The sequence below is a fragment of the Tetrao urogallus genome, assembly GCF_951394365.1.
Source record: "Tetrao urogallus genome assembly, chromosome: 36".
Classification (NCBI taxonomy): domain Eukaryota; kingdom Metazoa; phylum Chordata; class Aves; order Galliformes; family Phasianidae; genus Tetrao; species Tetrao urogallus.
Genome location: NC_136849.1, coordinates 67,477 through 83,012, shown reverse-complemented (window position 1 = coordinate 83,012; position 15,536 = coordinate 67,477). Strand labels below are relative to the sequence as shown.

At 57.4% G+C, this 15,536-nt stretch overlaps 1 protein-coding gene across 1 annotated transcript in view; it reads right to left on the bottom strand.

The window, feature by feature from the left end:
* Positions 1 to 15,536, bottom strand: part of WIZ (WIZ zinc finger) — a gene marked incomplete at its 3' end in the record, with an annotated part of 49,940 nt that overhangs the window by 33,832 nt on the left and 572 nt on the right. The window contains exon 2 of the mRNA XM_079547950.1: positions 8,628 to 9,094. Coding sequence (XP_079404076.1) covers positions 8,628 to 9,094 — 467 coding nt within the window. The remainder of the gene's footprint in view (positions 1 to 8,627; positions 9,095 to 15,536) is intronic.

Genomic DNA, 15,536 nt, shown 5'->3' with positions numbered 1-15,536 from the left:
CTCGAGGATGCCAAGTGTTGGGTTGTACCAGTGAGCACCGCTGGGTTACAGAACCATAGAATTATTAAGGTTGGAAAAGAACTTGAAGGTCACCAAGTCAACCCACTGCCACCACGTCCCTCCATGCCCCACAGCCACGGTTCTCAAAGGATGGTGACACCGCCACTGCCCTGGGCAGCCTGTGACAATGCCTGAACATTCTTTTGGAGAAGAGATTTTTCTCAATGTTCAGTCAGAACCTTCTCTCCAGATGGAACAATCCCAGTTCCTTCAGTCGTTACCCATCAGACTGGTTTTTCAGAACCCTCACAGCTTCACTGCCCTTCTCTGGATGCACTCCAAGGCCACAGTGCCTTTCTTGAAGTGAGGAGCCCGCACTTAACACAGTATTTGAGGTGCATTATCACAGCAAGCGCCCGCTGGGTTGCCATCACGGACAGAGCCCATGGGGTTGCCATCGCAACCATCACCCACTGGGCCATCATCATCACCACTGGGTCACCACCATGGCCATCGACTACTGGGTCACCATCATCTACTGAGTTGCCATCATGGCCATCACCCACTGGGTCACCATTGCCCATGGAGTTGCCATCATGGCCATCACCCACTGGGTCACCATTGCCTATGGGGTTGCCATTGCAAGCATCACCTGCTGGGTCACCACCATGGCCATCACCCATTGGGTCACCACTGCCCATAGGGTTGCCATTGCAACCATCACCCATCAAGTCACCATCACGGCCATCGCCCACTGGGTCACCATCACCTGCTGGGTTGCCATCATGGCCATCACCCACTGGGTCACCATTGCAAGCATCACCCACTGGGTCACCACCATGGCCATCACCCATTGGGTCACCACTGCCCATGGGGTTGCCATCGCAACCACCACCCATTGAGTCACCATCACGGCCATCGACTACTGGGTCACCATCACCTACTGGGTTGCCATCGTGGCCATCACTCACTGAGTCACCCACTGGGTCACCACCATGGCCATCGACTACTGGGTCACCATTGCCCATGGGGTCGCCATCACGGCCATCACCCATTGGGTCACCATTGCCCATGGGGTTGCCATTGCAACCGTCACCCATCGAGTCACCATCACGGCCATCGCCCACTGGGTCACCACCATGGCCATCGACTACTGGGTCACCATCATCTGCTGGGTTGCCATCATGGCCATCACCCACTGGGTCACCAATGCCCATGATGGCAACTCCATGGGCATCATCCACTGGGTCACCACTGCCCATGGGGTTGCCATTGCAACCATCACCCATCGAGTCACCATCACGGCCATCGACTACTGGGTCACCATCACCTACTGGGTTGCCATCGTGGCCATCACTCACTGAGTCACCCACTGGGTCACCACCATGGCCATCGACTACTGGGTCACCATTGCCCATGGGGGTGCCATCATGGCCATCACCCACTGGGTCACCACTGCCCATGGGGTTGCCATCATGGCCATTACCCATTGGGTCACCATTGCCCATGGGGTTGCCATCATGGCCATCACCCACTGGGTCACCACTGCCCATGGGGTTGCCATTGCAACCATCACCCACTGAGTCACCACCATGGCCATCACCCACTGGTTCACCATCACCTACTGGGTTGCCATTGTGGCCATCACCCTTTGGGTCACCAATGTGGATGGAGCCCATAGGATCACCATCGCGGTGATCCAGCAAGGTGGAAGATGGACCAAGATTGGACCCAAATGCTGTTAAGATCCCTCCTCCATCTAAGCATCTCAGGTGGAGAAAGACTCTAACCATCACGGGGCTGGAAAATGGAACCGATCCCGGGATGAGAAAGAAGGGATTGGCCATTGGGAGGAACACCAGCTGGGAGATGGAGATGAACTGAGAATTTTCACATGGTTCTGCTTGCAAGGGATTTGTGGAGACCAGCAGGTGCAAACTGGGGAAGAACACGGATGTGATTTCTGGGAGACAGCGAGAAAATGGAGGATTTTGATCACGCAAACAACCCTAAGCAATAATCACACCTCCAATAACTATAATAATGCATAACTAGAATAATGCATCCGACAATACAGTTAGGAGGAGGACAAACCAAACACAGAGCAGTGGGGCAGCAGCAGAGGAAGGGAAGCAGCAGCTCAGTTCCACCCTAGCAACAAATCCACACGGGATGAGCTCCCCCACATCTCCTACATCAAGGTCGCCATGTTCCAAAACCAACTATTTCCCACCCCCTCAAAATGCTGCAAAGCAGCGAACGGATCAAATCCAGCATCCTGATGACAATGCACACGTGGTGCAGCATACACACTGTATAAACTCAACAATAATTTCCTCCTCAGCAGCAAATGCTGGAGAAGGATAAGCATGGCCCCACGCCGAAGCATGAGCTCATTGTGCTGGGGCTGGGAAAAGGTGACGGTATCTCTGTCCCCAACTTGACCCTGCCTTACAAAAAGGGTCACTGCCACATCCACATACCCTCTATTCACTCCCAGATAGTTTTTATCCCAACTGATATCAAAGAAAAAAAAAAACAAAAAAACAGGTTTGAGCTGTTTGCTGAGTTTTCCCGGACATCTGGCGGCTTGGATGAAGCAGCCTGGGCCGTGGGGTAGAATCAAAAACAGCCCCCAAACCACGACACGCTGCACCCTCAGCTTACAGGCGCAAGGCCAAAGGCTTGCCCCGTGCCCAAGCCTGGTTTTGCACAGCACAAACCCACCTTACACCCAGAGCAGGGGACAGACGTGGCCGCGTCCTACTTTGCACAGCAGCAGGAGAACCCGCAGCCCTGCCCCTGGCTTATTTTTAAACCACGGCCCCGTTAGCGCGAGCAGCGGCACAGGGGACCGGGCCTGGGGACGTTATTTATAGCTGCCATGGAGTGGCACAGCAGCTGCTTGCTGCTCCTTGCACGGCCCCACAGCAAGGGTGGCAGCGCCCACCCCCCCTCGCCTTTGGGGCTCCGGCTCTGGGGTCCAACAGGGGCCAAGAAAACACCCCCATGGACTCTCATCCCTTTCTTTCGGTGGCAACTTGGGGATCACGGCACAGCAAAGCTCCCACCCTATGGGGACACCCCACAACCCAACCTCTGCCTTGCTCCCAAACCCTCATCCTGATGGCCACCAACCCCAAAAGCCTTTTGAGGAGAGATCCCCTCCACGAGGCTGCGTTGGAGGACACGCCGCGTGCGTTTTTTGCCACGTAACTGTAGGATCACCAAGTGCACTCCAGGTCCCAGCTCCAGCTACGGCTCTGTCTGTTGTCTTGGACTCCAGCGTTGGGTTATTTATTTGCTAAGCAACAACATGACATCTTTCCTGGCACCGCTCGCAGGCTACGAGGCTGATGGCACGAGCAAGGTTACCGGGACTGCGCGCTCAGCTCCTCGACGAAGGGAATCCTCCATCCGTCAGCATGGAGAACGCTCTGGGAAATCGCCACGTTGCTCCTCGTCCACGCAGCAAAACTCCACAAAGGCTTCAGGTCTCTGGAGGAAGGCAGAAGGGATCGGCCCCAGGCGTGAAGGCAGGAGATCGGCGTGAGCTGCGCCCGCTCGCTCCGTCCTGTGATCGCCTATCTTTCTTGGACGGAGTTCAAAGGCAGCCGTGGAAACAAAGCGTTGGCAAACACGCCTTGGGAAGGGCTTGGGAGAAGGGTTGGAGGCCACCAGAGCTCCCTGCAAAGCCCCGCGGCCAACTCAAAGCACCGCTTCCCACCGCAGAGCGCTTCCTGTTGGGATCGGTGCCGCAAAACCAACGTGTTTCCCCCCCCCCCCCCCCCCCAAAATTCATCCCAATACCTTGAAATGAGGAACAAGGACAGCATCTCAAGGTCTCACCTTCCCACCAGCCCCAGATCTCAGACAAATGTAGGTCGTGCACGGTTTGGCCTCCTCAATGTCCTCGCTGAGTTTTCCAGGCTCCTACAGACCGAGCGCTCCAGCTCTGTGTAAGACCCTACACACAGAGAGGGGCAGTGGGATGCAATTTTGGGGTAGGATCAGAGAGCAGCACCACAAGACTCTCAGCAGGGCAAAACTCAGGTCTTCAAGCAAAGAGAGAACTTAAGGATTGGGATGAAACTGTGCTGAGCTTTGGCCATGCCACGATCCGCTCAAGGATCTCCCAAATGCATTCCATGTGGGCACCCATCCCCATTCCCTGCGCATCCGCACGGCCCCAAAGCTGAGCTTACACCGATTTCTTTGCCTTTCTGGGGGTCCATTCAGTGTTTCCAACCAAACTCCCACCAACCTGGACCAGGCTGGACACACAAACTCAACCAAGAGCTCTCTGCAAAACCCCATGGCCAACCCTAAGTGCCATTTCCCACCCTGAAGTGTTTCCTATTGGGATCCACCTTGCAAAAATCAATGTTCCCCCCCCCCAAAAAAACTCCCTCTGATACTCATTTTCGCCCCAAACACTCCTAAAACTCATTCCAATGGCTTGAAGTTCAGAACTAGATCAGTGCCACGATGCCTCACCTCCCTGCCCAAGCCCCAGACCTAGCCACCATTTCCCACTTCCTATTGGGATCCACCTTGCAAAACCAACGTGTTTTTCCCCCAGAACACATTCCAGCACTTTGCAATGAGGAACTGAGACATTCAGGTTAACATGACAAAACAAATCTATCACCAGAGTCACCTCGTTTATCACCAGACCCTTCTTGGAAGGCATCAAGGCAGGAGAAACCCCACACAAACCAACCCAAATCTGGCATTCAGCTCCTGGAGGCCCAGGGACCCAATGCAGAGAGCTGAGGCTCTCAAATTTCCCACACAAAGTACAATTTATCCATTTTTCCTGCACACAGAGGAGTCGCCATCGTGCCCCAGATGCATTCACAGCACTGATGCTTCGCTGTCTTTTCCCCTCATCTCCATCGCCCTGTGGCACCCCAGTTACCCAAGCGCTGTGCAGATCGCGTTCTTTTGAGTGGAGAAAAAAAACCAAACACCTCATCTTTGCCCTTCTGCCTCTTGGCTCCCATCCCCTCCACAAAAAAGGCACTCCGTGCCGCCATCCCAAAAAAACAACACAGATTTGGGTAATTCCATTCCAGCGTTTTTTTCCTTGCAGCGGCGCAAACCCGCGGTGACCTCACCATCGTTCAGTGGGATGACCCTGGAAAAGCCCTAATGAGTTCTGCTTTCACGATAGCAGTGGCCCATAGGGGACCAAGGACACCCACGAGGACAGATTCCGTGCCCAACAGATCGCTGTGGGGCTGCACTGCCCCCAGTCCCAGCGGGCTTTTCTCCAGCTTGCAGGTAGCAAAGAATGCAGGGAAAGGAGCTGCAAGGGGAAACTGAGTCACAGAGCAGCGCAGCTTGAGGTCAGCCCTTTTTTCCTCCTCTTCTCAGAGGATTTAGGCCAGATACCAAAATCAGGATGCGGCCAAATTGCTCCCCAGCAGCGATTAAGACCCAAACCAAGGACGACGTCGTCCCCAACCTCCTGTGGCCGCAGATGGAGACGATCCCCAAACACAGCTGCACCCCTATCACCGTTCCAGACGTCCGGTGACTCCTCTGGGTGCTTTTTGGCATCAAATCTCCCCCAGCCTGCAGCCCCTCGACATCCCAGCTGAGCACAAAGGCAAACACGGCCCCGAAGCTCTCAGGCGTGACGCCGGGCTCCAGTGGGCTCTTGAGTTTCATTCCATCAGGAAGGAAAAAAAAAAAAAAAAAAAAAGAATAAATAAAACATTAAAATACCAACATAAGGAGGGATCAGCCTTTCCCAGGAGTGATCTCAGTTCGATCGGAGCTCGGACGGATGAATGGAAAGTCACTCCCGACCCGCAACAGCGGTTCTTGCAAGAGAAGGGGATGCAGAAAGAGGGATTAAAAGGGAAAAAGAGGAAAAATTAACCCCAAAGGTGGGGAAACGGGAGGGACGTGGAGGTGGGACGCTGGCTGTGCCCAGCAGGGCATCGCGCTCACCGCCAGACCTGTATGAATCAAACACCTCCTCCCCTTTCTCCTCTTCCTCGGTGGGTTGGGCTGATCCTCCCAGTTGGTGATTTGGGGTGAAAATGCCCCTTTTTAGCCCGGTGAGCACAGAGGTGTCGTCTATACCCAAACCTGAACCAGTTGGACCAGCTTGATGCGTGGCACTGGTTGGAAATCCACAGCTGGGCTTTCCAGCCAGGTACGAAGCGTCCCCAGGGATGAAGTCGTGTCCTGTGCAGGACCTTGGGGACACCCCACACCACAGCCCAGTGCAGAATGTCCCAAGACTGGGGACCTTGGGGACACCCCTCATAACCAAACAGATGCCTCCACGTTGGGGACCTCGCGACACTCCGCACCGCTGCAGAAATCCCACAGAGGGACGCCTCAATACTGGGGACAACTCGCACCATCACGGCTGGATGTCCCTACGTTGGGGACCTCAGGCCACCCTTCACTGCCACAGCAACCCTGAAGTTGGATGCTCTGATGTCGGGGATCGTGGAAACACCTCTCAGTGCCACAGAGATCCCAAAGTTGGATGTCCCAACATTGGGGATCTCGTGACACCCCACGTGTCATCCCAAAGCAGGCTGTCCCATTGCTGGGGGGACCTGGGGACACCTGAAATTGCCACAGCAATCCCAAAGCAAGACATCCCTGCACAGGAAACCTCACGGCACCATTCCCAAACTGCTTCCCCCCTCAGCAAGCCTCAAATCCCAACCTGCCCCATCCTGATAACTCACCTATGGGGACACAATGGGGACAATGAACACCAACCAGCAGGACAAGGGAGAATTCAGCACAAAGCTCAGCGTGCGGCGACCTCGGCTCCAACAGCCCTGCCCCAACGCTGCTGATATGGGGAGGAAACCCCCCAGGCCGGGGCTGATAAGGGTCCCGTGATGCAGGGGGTGCGCAGGGAGTTGCAAATGCAGCCAGCAGATAAGGGCTTGGGATTGAGATCTGTGAGCCATGCTGCTCACTCAGCCCCAAAGGAGGGAGGGGACCGCAGAGCATCCCCATTTCCCTCCAGGAAAAACGCAGTTTGAAACTATTTATTGCCCAAATGGCTGCTTGGAGAGCACAGAGCCCAAAGAGCTTCTCGTGGAGGAAAGAGGAGACACGAAGCCACCGAAACGCAAAGGGTTTCATTGGGATTTCCTCCTTCTGCTCCCAACGTTGGCTCAGCGCTCGTGAAGTCCTGAGCAGCCGTGGGTGAAATCACCCAAAGCAGAGCACGAGGCTCCTCTGAGCAAGGCAGGGAACCCAGGATCTCGCCATCGCTGCGCATCGCTCCGCACCAAACCTGCCTTCCCTCGGGGATTTTTAAGGGGAAGAAAGCCCTGAATTCTGCTCAGCACCAAGCAGGATTTGCCCTCCAGCTCAGCGCAGGAGGAAAACTGCCCTGCCTTAAACCTCACGCCCGGCTGCCCCGCGTTGCTCATTCTTCAAACACTCCTTCCCCCTCCGTGAGTTAATTTTCCACCCGCTGTCCGCAGCGGAGGAACTGAGAGCCACCTTCCAGCCAGGAGTTAATTAATGAGGCCAATCACCAGCCAGCATCCCAGAAGGAAAGAGGGAAGGAAGGGAGGGCTGTGAACGTGCAGGATGGACGCGAGCACCCCGCCAGCGCTCGGCATCCAAACGATGCCAAAGTTTTGGAGGATGCAGGGATGGCACAGAAACGGGGAAATCCTCAGAGCAGGCGAGGGGCAGATGCTGGAAAAGCAGGGATTTAGGGAAAAGCAGCAGCTGCGAGGGGCTGCCCTGCAGGAACAGAGCTGGGGAAGCACAGAAAATATCCCAAAAGCACAGCAGCGTTGCTCACCAACATCCAAGAGCCCTTGGAGAAGGACTTTCCACTGGGATCACTGATAGGTAACAGAGATGCTCAACCCAACCGGGCGCAGGCGGCGGCATTTCAGCCCCAGAGATACCAGAAAGCAGCCGCAGATGGCAGATCTGACTCACCAAGCGTGCCCAAAAGTTGGGTTTGCTGCAGCAAGGGGGGTTCAGCGCTGCCCACGCGCATCCTGAGCCCCCGAGGGGACGCACAGCACACGTGGCTGCAACCCAACACGCCGCCCACGAGAGCTTTCGGGGCACACGGTGGGTCCCAAACATCAGACCTGGGCTCCAAGACGGCCCTCCAGGGCCAGCTGTTGAGAGTTGGCTCTTCCCACGGAACAGATCCTGGTGCCATCAGTCTCCACGATGGAGACGTGACCTCAGTGGGTTACCAGAGCTCCTCAGACAGCTCCCTGGCCAGCTCATAGCCTTCCACTGAGGGTGACGGCACGCGTCCCATTCAGGGTCCCCCAATAAGGCCCAAGTGGGGTTTGGCACACCTGTCTGCTGCTGGACCCAGACACGAGTACACTCAGCTTCCTCATTTTACCGCAACCCCAAGCCTTAAATCCGCACCTCTCCCACCCCCCCCCGCAGCTCCATTTCCCCAAATCCTCAACACCTCGTGGCAAAAAAACGTCTCCAAACCACACAAGGGAAGAACCATCACAAACCAGAGCTGGGCAACGCCAGCGAGACCCGGGCTGCCAAACAACCAACAGACAAAACCAAAGCAACCCCAAACCCAACCGTGGCCATGCAAGAGACGCCACCAGCCCGCAGCAGAACCCAAGGCGACTCACCGGCCACGTCGCAGGCTTCCAGGGCGATGTCGGGCTCTTGGCGAGACAGCGGAGAGAAGAAGACGGGGTCTTCTTGTAGGGGACAGAGCTCAGTGCCAGAGGGTCCCTTCGTGTCCCTGCTCATCGTCACCAAGTCATCAGCGGTGTAGAAGGCGGCTTCGCCGAGCTCCGTCCCCGCTTCCGCAGATGTCCCAGATAGAGCCGCGCTCTCCAGAGGCTTTTTTGCATCTTTCACAAAAGCAGCTCTTCGCTCTTCACCTTGGGGGCAATCGGGGGCAGCGAAATTCTCTTTGTTTGGCTCCAGTGGCATCAGCAGGGCTCTGCTTCCATCTCCCTGGCGCTCTCGCTGTTGCTCTGATAAAGTAGGGACAGCTTTCTCCATCCCTTGCTGATTGTGCTGTGTCACTTGGAAAAAAACACCGCGCTGGGACTCGGGAGGGTTGATGGCCAGGGACAGCCGGAAAAATCTATGAGAAACAGAGATAAGAGAGGGGAAAATGAGAGGAGCGCGGCTTCGCCGAGGCGGAGGAGGCTGTGAGAGCAGCAAGCAGCTCCCGAAAACCCAGCAGGCTCCATCCAAGCTGCTCTTCCCAACGCTGCCCTCTGCTCATCCCTCATTTGCTGCTTCCCAAGTCAAGCCCTGGCTAAGATTTCGGGTCCCACCGCTCGTCCTTTGCACAGTGCCAGCTCCGTCCCGGAGGTGATGCAACCAATACGAAGCTTTCTCCCCGTCCCATTATAGAGAGGGAAGACAGACAGCGTCCCTCTGCTTTGGGACCATTCATCCCCTCACAACAAGCCAGAGGAAACCCTCAAACCTGTTATTTCCCCCCAGAAGTGCCCAAATCCCATAAAGCTGCTGCCGGAAAGATCGCAGTTTGAACCCTCAAAGACCCCTGGTTCCCAAAATCCGGGGGTCACTGCAGACACTGAGCAAGGGTTAAAGGAACAGAAGCAGCCCGGTCACGGGCACCGACCCAAAATTACCCACAAGAAATCCTCTGTCCCCACGTTGAGTTAAAGCGTACGGATCGGAGCAAAGTGGGGATCTTCCAAGCGAGCCAGGTGGGTCCGTCCCCCTAAAACCAACGCATTGCCCCCAAACCCACGAGTTGTAGAGGAGGCTGAGAGGGGCGGGGGTGAGAATCACCTGGAGGAAGGGAGATCTCTGCCACAAAGAAGAAAGCGGTGCTAAAAAGCGCAGCTTATCGGCTGGATAAAGGCACCCGGGGAGAGGCAAGGAGCTAAATTTACACAGCCAGGGATGGAGAAGGCAGGGAGACTATAAATACCTTCAAGGTAACAATGCAAATGAAGAGAGGGAATTATTCGAGCTGTTATCAGCCACCGTAGCCCGAGGCCGTGGGAGGAAAGCAGCGGAGCCAAGCGGAGGCACCATGACCCCAAAACCTTCTCCTTTCCTCCTCAAAAGCCACTTTGCTGCCCTCACCCCCGTGGCGGGGCGAAGCTCCCCAACACTTGGGCTGCTCCATCCTCAGCGAGATTAAAAAAAACCCTAAAAATACCCCAAAATCCGGTGCCGTCGCCGCCTTTACGCCAGACCCGTCCTGCAGTCGGATGAGATTTGGGCACCCAGTGGGACCCCGAGGCGCCCAACGCTCACGTGTGCTGCATGACTGCATTTCCAAATCGGGTTTTGGAACTGGAAGCATTTTGCACCCAACGCCGCCGCCATCCCAAAGCTGCTGGGTAGAAGATGCTCAGCCAGGATCAAGTCAGTCCCCGTGGAAAACTCCACTTTTTCTTGCTTAAATCCAGCTGCAGAAGGACGCGGAAAGATGTGGGACATCCTGCTGGTGTCTCCCCCTATTTCCCATCGCATCGGCCAGGTGCAGCCGGATGGACCGCGCAAACCTCAGCCCCAGATCAAAGCACACCCCAAAAAAGCTGATAAACCCACCCTCAACTCAAGAGCAGGCTTCGATTTCATCGCAGGAGCCAGAGGAAAACAATGGCCCATAGTTGAGCCCGTTGCCTCCATGCCAAGCCTTGGGTGCCGTGAGCGATAAGCGGTGGCAAAGAGAGACCTGAAGGGAGCAGGATTGGACCCAGGCAGCACCGAGGGCTCAGCAAGGAGTAGATTTCACCCGAAGCCCTGGGAGAAGTTGGAGCAAAAGGAGGGAAGTCACCCCATTCCTAAAACCGCGACGCGACGGAGGGGCTGATGGCAAAACGAGAGCGGGCAAAATGAGCGAGTCCCTGCGGAGGGACCTGAGGGGTGCAAAACAATCTGAAATAAAGCAAAACAACCTGAAGAGCTCTTTTTGTTTCACTTTGCAGCACCCCACTTTGGCCCTTCCAGCCTTACAGCACCCCAAACCGAACCCGCAGCCCCGCGTGCACCGACCCCGACGTCGCGACAAGGAACCTGGATTTTGGGTAAACCCCAAAAAACCAACGCTGGGCACGCTGGAATTGATCCACGGCCCTTCTCTCCTCCCCCTCCTCCACACACATGGGGTTTTTTGGGGAAGAGCTGAAGCCTCCCTGCTCCAGGAAGGGGCTTTTCCCCTTTGCAAGACTGCTGGTGTCCCTCCTCTCCACTGGGACCAACCGCTGCCCTTCTCCATCTCCCAGCTCTTGGTTGGGGTTTTTGAGTCCGACGGGGGAGGAAAAGGGAGATTCCCCCTCCTCACAGCCACCCCTGCAGCTCAGAAACCCACGGGGAAAGGCAGTGGATGCCTCCACCCTAAAGACCCCCGGTTTGAGGCAGGTTGGGGACGCTTCCATCGCATCACCCAACCGTTCCCCCAACCGCGAACCATTTAAACCCCCCCCTCCCCCCCAAATCCCAGGCAATTTCTGGGCTCTAAAAAAGCAAAAAGAAGCGACGAAAGTCGTCTCACCACACTCGCCGGCAGCCGTTCATGGCGAGGCACGGAGCAGCACTGCAGCATCCCTCCCCCAACCCATCGCCCCGTGGCCACGCGAAGGCGGAGCGGCACCGCCACAATTTAAATGCTAAAATGGTTAAGTGGGGACAATTGCTTCCTTCCCTGGGAGCCGAGGATGGGGAAATGCCCCACCAGAAAGCCGAGAGAGATCCGCACCGGGCCTGATGGCTCCTGGTGCCATTCGGAGCCTTTTTGGGGGGCTTTTTTTTACCCCTTTTTTGGTTTTTTTTGGTGAAAGGCTGAGCGAACCCAAAGGCTCCGGTTGGGTTCTCCCACCCAAACGCTTCAATTGCGAGGATTTCTTCTTTGGGGAACAACTCCAGAAGCGCAAAGGGTGAACGATCGCGATGGAATTCGATCCAAGGAGGAATTTGGGGGAAGCTCCCAAAAGCTCCAATGGGATCACGATGGGATTTTTGGGTTGGAGCTGAGATCCACGATGGTTTCCCTCCACGGCGACGACGTTTTCGTAGCAGATGTTGGGTTGCAAATGGGATCCTGGCGAATTTCCTCCCTCGGAGAAATCAGCAGATTCTCCCCGTGTGTCCAAGAAGGAAAACTTCCCGAAGCTGCGTTAAGGACAGCATTGAGCAGAAGGGTTTTTCCTCCTTCCAAGAGTCGAGAAGCGTCCCCTAAAATCTCCTTCCTCCTCTCGGCTCGCAAAGCTGCGGCGCTGGGATGGGAAATCCAGCGTTGGGTTGGGATGCAGCGTTCGTTCCGGGACGATCCCAGCACACGGGGATGCTGAGCTCCACCATGGCAGCGTTGGGTGAAACGGAGCGACGTCGAGCCCAGAGATGCTCCAAAGGGCCGTGGGGGTTGGGGGGGGGGATGAGCTGCATGGGGAGGAACCCCGGCCCCCAAAGCCCCCCTAGAATCACTGATGTTCCCATCACGAAGGCTCCCACTCCTCATTAGCGGCCGCACGTTAACAGAGGGTTCTTGGGGTCTCCAGGTGGGCGAAGTGATGCTGAACCAACCCAAAGAGGAAGGGGGAAGGAACAGGTCCAAATCCCCCCCCGTCATCCAGCCCCATGTCACCCACCTGGTGACAGCTGTCACCTGGCGTGGCATCCCTGCCTCGTGTCACTCTGTCCCCATTCCACCCCCCCAGCACAGTCCTGAAGCGGGGGAGGGGGGGCATCACCACGTGTCCCCCCAACCCCAAACTCCACCTTTACCCATCCCCCACCCCACTGCCACCTGTGTCCCTCAACTGTCACAAACCCCTCCACTGCCTGAGCCCCCCCCCCCAAAAACAACTTTTTCTCCCCCTCCTCAGCACAGTACCCCCCCCATTACTCCATTGCCACCTGTGTCCTGTCAGCTTGCACCCCTCCCCATCACCATTTGTGACCCCAAACTGTCACAGTCCCCTATAGAAACACTTGCTCCCCCCTCCCCCCCCCATAGCCCCCTCCCCAGGACAACTGTGTCCCACTCACCAACCCTTCCACTCCCCCATATCAGCACAGCCATCCCCAAAACAATTTCCCCCTCCCCAACGCAGCCCCCCCCCCAAACATCCCCACTGCCGCCTGTGTCCCCCCCCCATCACAACACCTACATCCCCCTCCCCACTGCCACCCGCATCCTCAATCTGTCACAACCCAAGCCCCCCCACCCGTGCCCCCCCCATCGCCACCTGTGCCCCCACCTGTCCCAACCCCAACCCTCAAGCACCCAAGACCCCCATCTCAGAGCAGACCTCCAACTCACCCAACTGTCACACCTTCCCCTTAAGACCCCCCCCCAAGCACAGACCCCCCCCCGAACAACTCTGTGTCCCCCCACACTGCCACCTGTGCCCCACCACCATAACATTCCCATTACCCCAACAACACCTGAGTGCCCCCCAACATCGATACCTGTGCCCCCACGCTATCACAACCCCCCCAAAAAAAACAGCCCCCCCCTCATAACCTCCCTAGGACACCCCTCACCCCCCCCAGGACACCCGTGCCCCCCTCCATCACAACACCCCTATTATAACACCCAAGCATCCCCCCCCCCCATCAACACTGCTCTCACACTGCTACAACCCCCCCCCCATGAGCCCCCAAAACTCTGAGCACCCCCACGTCCCCACTGCCACCTGTGTCCCCATACAGTCACAACCCCCCCCCCCCATGGCCCCACAACTGTCACAGCCCCCCAAAAACTCCCCCTCCTTGTCACCATTGCCACCTGTGCCCTCCCAGCACGGCCCTCCCATAACTCCCATTGCCACCCCCATTGCCACTTGTGCCCCCACAAACCCCCCATGTTGTCCCCCCCCAGACTCTGAGCCCCCCCCATTAAAGTACAGCCCCCCAGGCCACAGCCCCCCAACCCCCTCCCCCCAGCACAGTACCCTCCATGTCCTCACTGCCACCTGTGCCCCCCAGCACAGCCCCCCCATAACCCCTGTGATACCTGTGCCCCCATTGCCACCTGTGCCTCCCACGTCCCCCCACCCAAACTTTGACCCCCCTATCTCAGCACAGCCCCCCCCGGGTCCCCACACTGTTACAACCCCCCCAAAATACTCCCCCCCATGTCCTCACTGCCACCTGTGCCCCCCAGCACAGCCTCCCCGTAACCCCTATGATACCTGTGCCCTCATTGCCACATGAGCCCCCAAAATCACAAATCCCCCATGTCTGACCCCCCCCATTTCAGCACAGCTCCCCGTGTCCCCATTGTCACAGCCCCCCCAAAACACTCCCCCCCCCATGTCACCATCACTGTGTTTCCCCCCAGCACAGCTCCCCCATAACCCCTACAATACCCGTCTCCCCCTCATTGCCACCTGAGCCCCCACAATCACAAACCCCCCATGTCCCCCCCAGACTCTGAACCCCCCATCTCAGCACAGCCCCCCCATGTCCCCACACTGTTACAGCCCCCCCAAAATACTCCCCCCCATGTCCTCACTGCCACCTGTGCCCCCCCAGCACAGCCCCCCCATAACCCTTACAATATCTGTGTCCTCTCCGTTGCCACCTGTGCCCCCAGAGTCATAAGCCCCCCACGTCCCTCCCAGGCTCTGCCCCCCATCTCAGCACAGCCCCCTGTGCCCCCATGCTGTTTACAACCCCCCCAAAACACTCCCTCCTCCATTGCCACCTGAGCCTCCAGTCACAAACCCACCATGCCCCCCCCAGGCTCTACGCACCCCCCATCTCAGCACAGCCCCCCATGCCCCCACACAGTCACAGCCCCCCAACCCCCTCCCCCCAGCACAGTACCCTCCACGTCCTCACTGCCACCTGTGCCCCCCCAGCACAGCCCCCTTAACCCCTATGATACCTGTGCCCCCATTGCCACATGAGCCCCCACAGTCACAAACCCCCCCAATGTCCCCCCCAGACTCCGACCCCCCCATCTCAGCACAGCCCCCCCGTGACTCCCACATCATAACAGCCCCCCCAAAACACTCCCCCCACAACATCACTGCCACCAGTGTTTCCCCCCAGCACAGCCCCCCCCCATAACCCCTACAATATCTGTGTCCTCTCCATGGCCACCTGTGCCCCCAGAGTCATAAGCCCCCCACGTCCCCCCCAGACTCTGACCCCCCCATCTCAGCACAGCCCCCCCCCGTGTCCCCACACTGTCACAGCCCCCCCAAAGCACTCCCCCCACGATGACACCATTGCTACCTGTGTTTCCCCCCAGCACAACCCCCCCATAACCCCTACGATACCTGTGCCCCCATTGCCACACGAGCCTCCACAGTCACAAACCCCCCCATGTCCCCCCCAGACTCTGACCCCCCCATCTCAGCACAGCCCCGCCGTGTCCCCACACTGTCACAGCCCACCCATTCACTCCCCCCCCCCCCTTCCCCATGTCACCATTGCCACCTGTGCCCCCCCCCCGAACTCATTACTCCTAGGACACAACCGCCCCCCCCCACCGTTCCCACACTGTCACACCCCCCCGCACCCCCCCACCCCGCTGTCACCTCTCCCCCCCGCCCCCAAACCCCCGTCCAGCACTCAGGACGGTT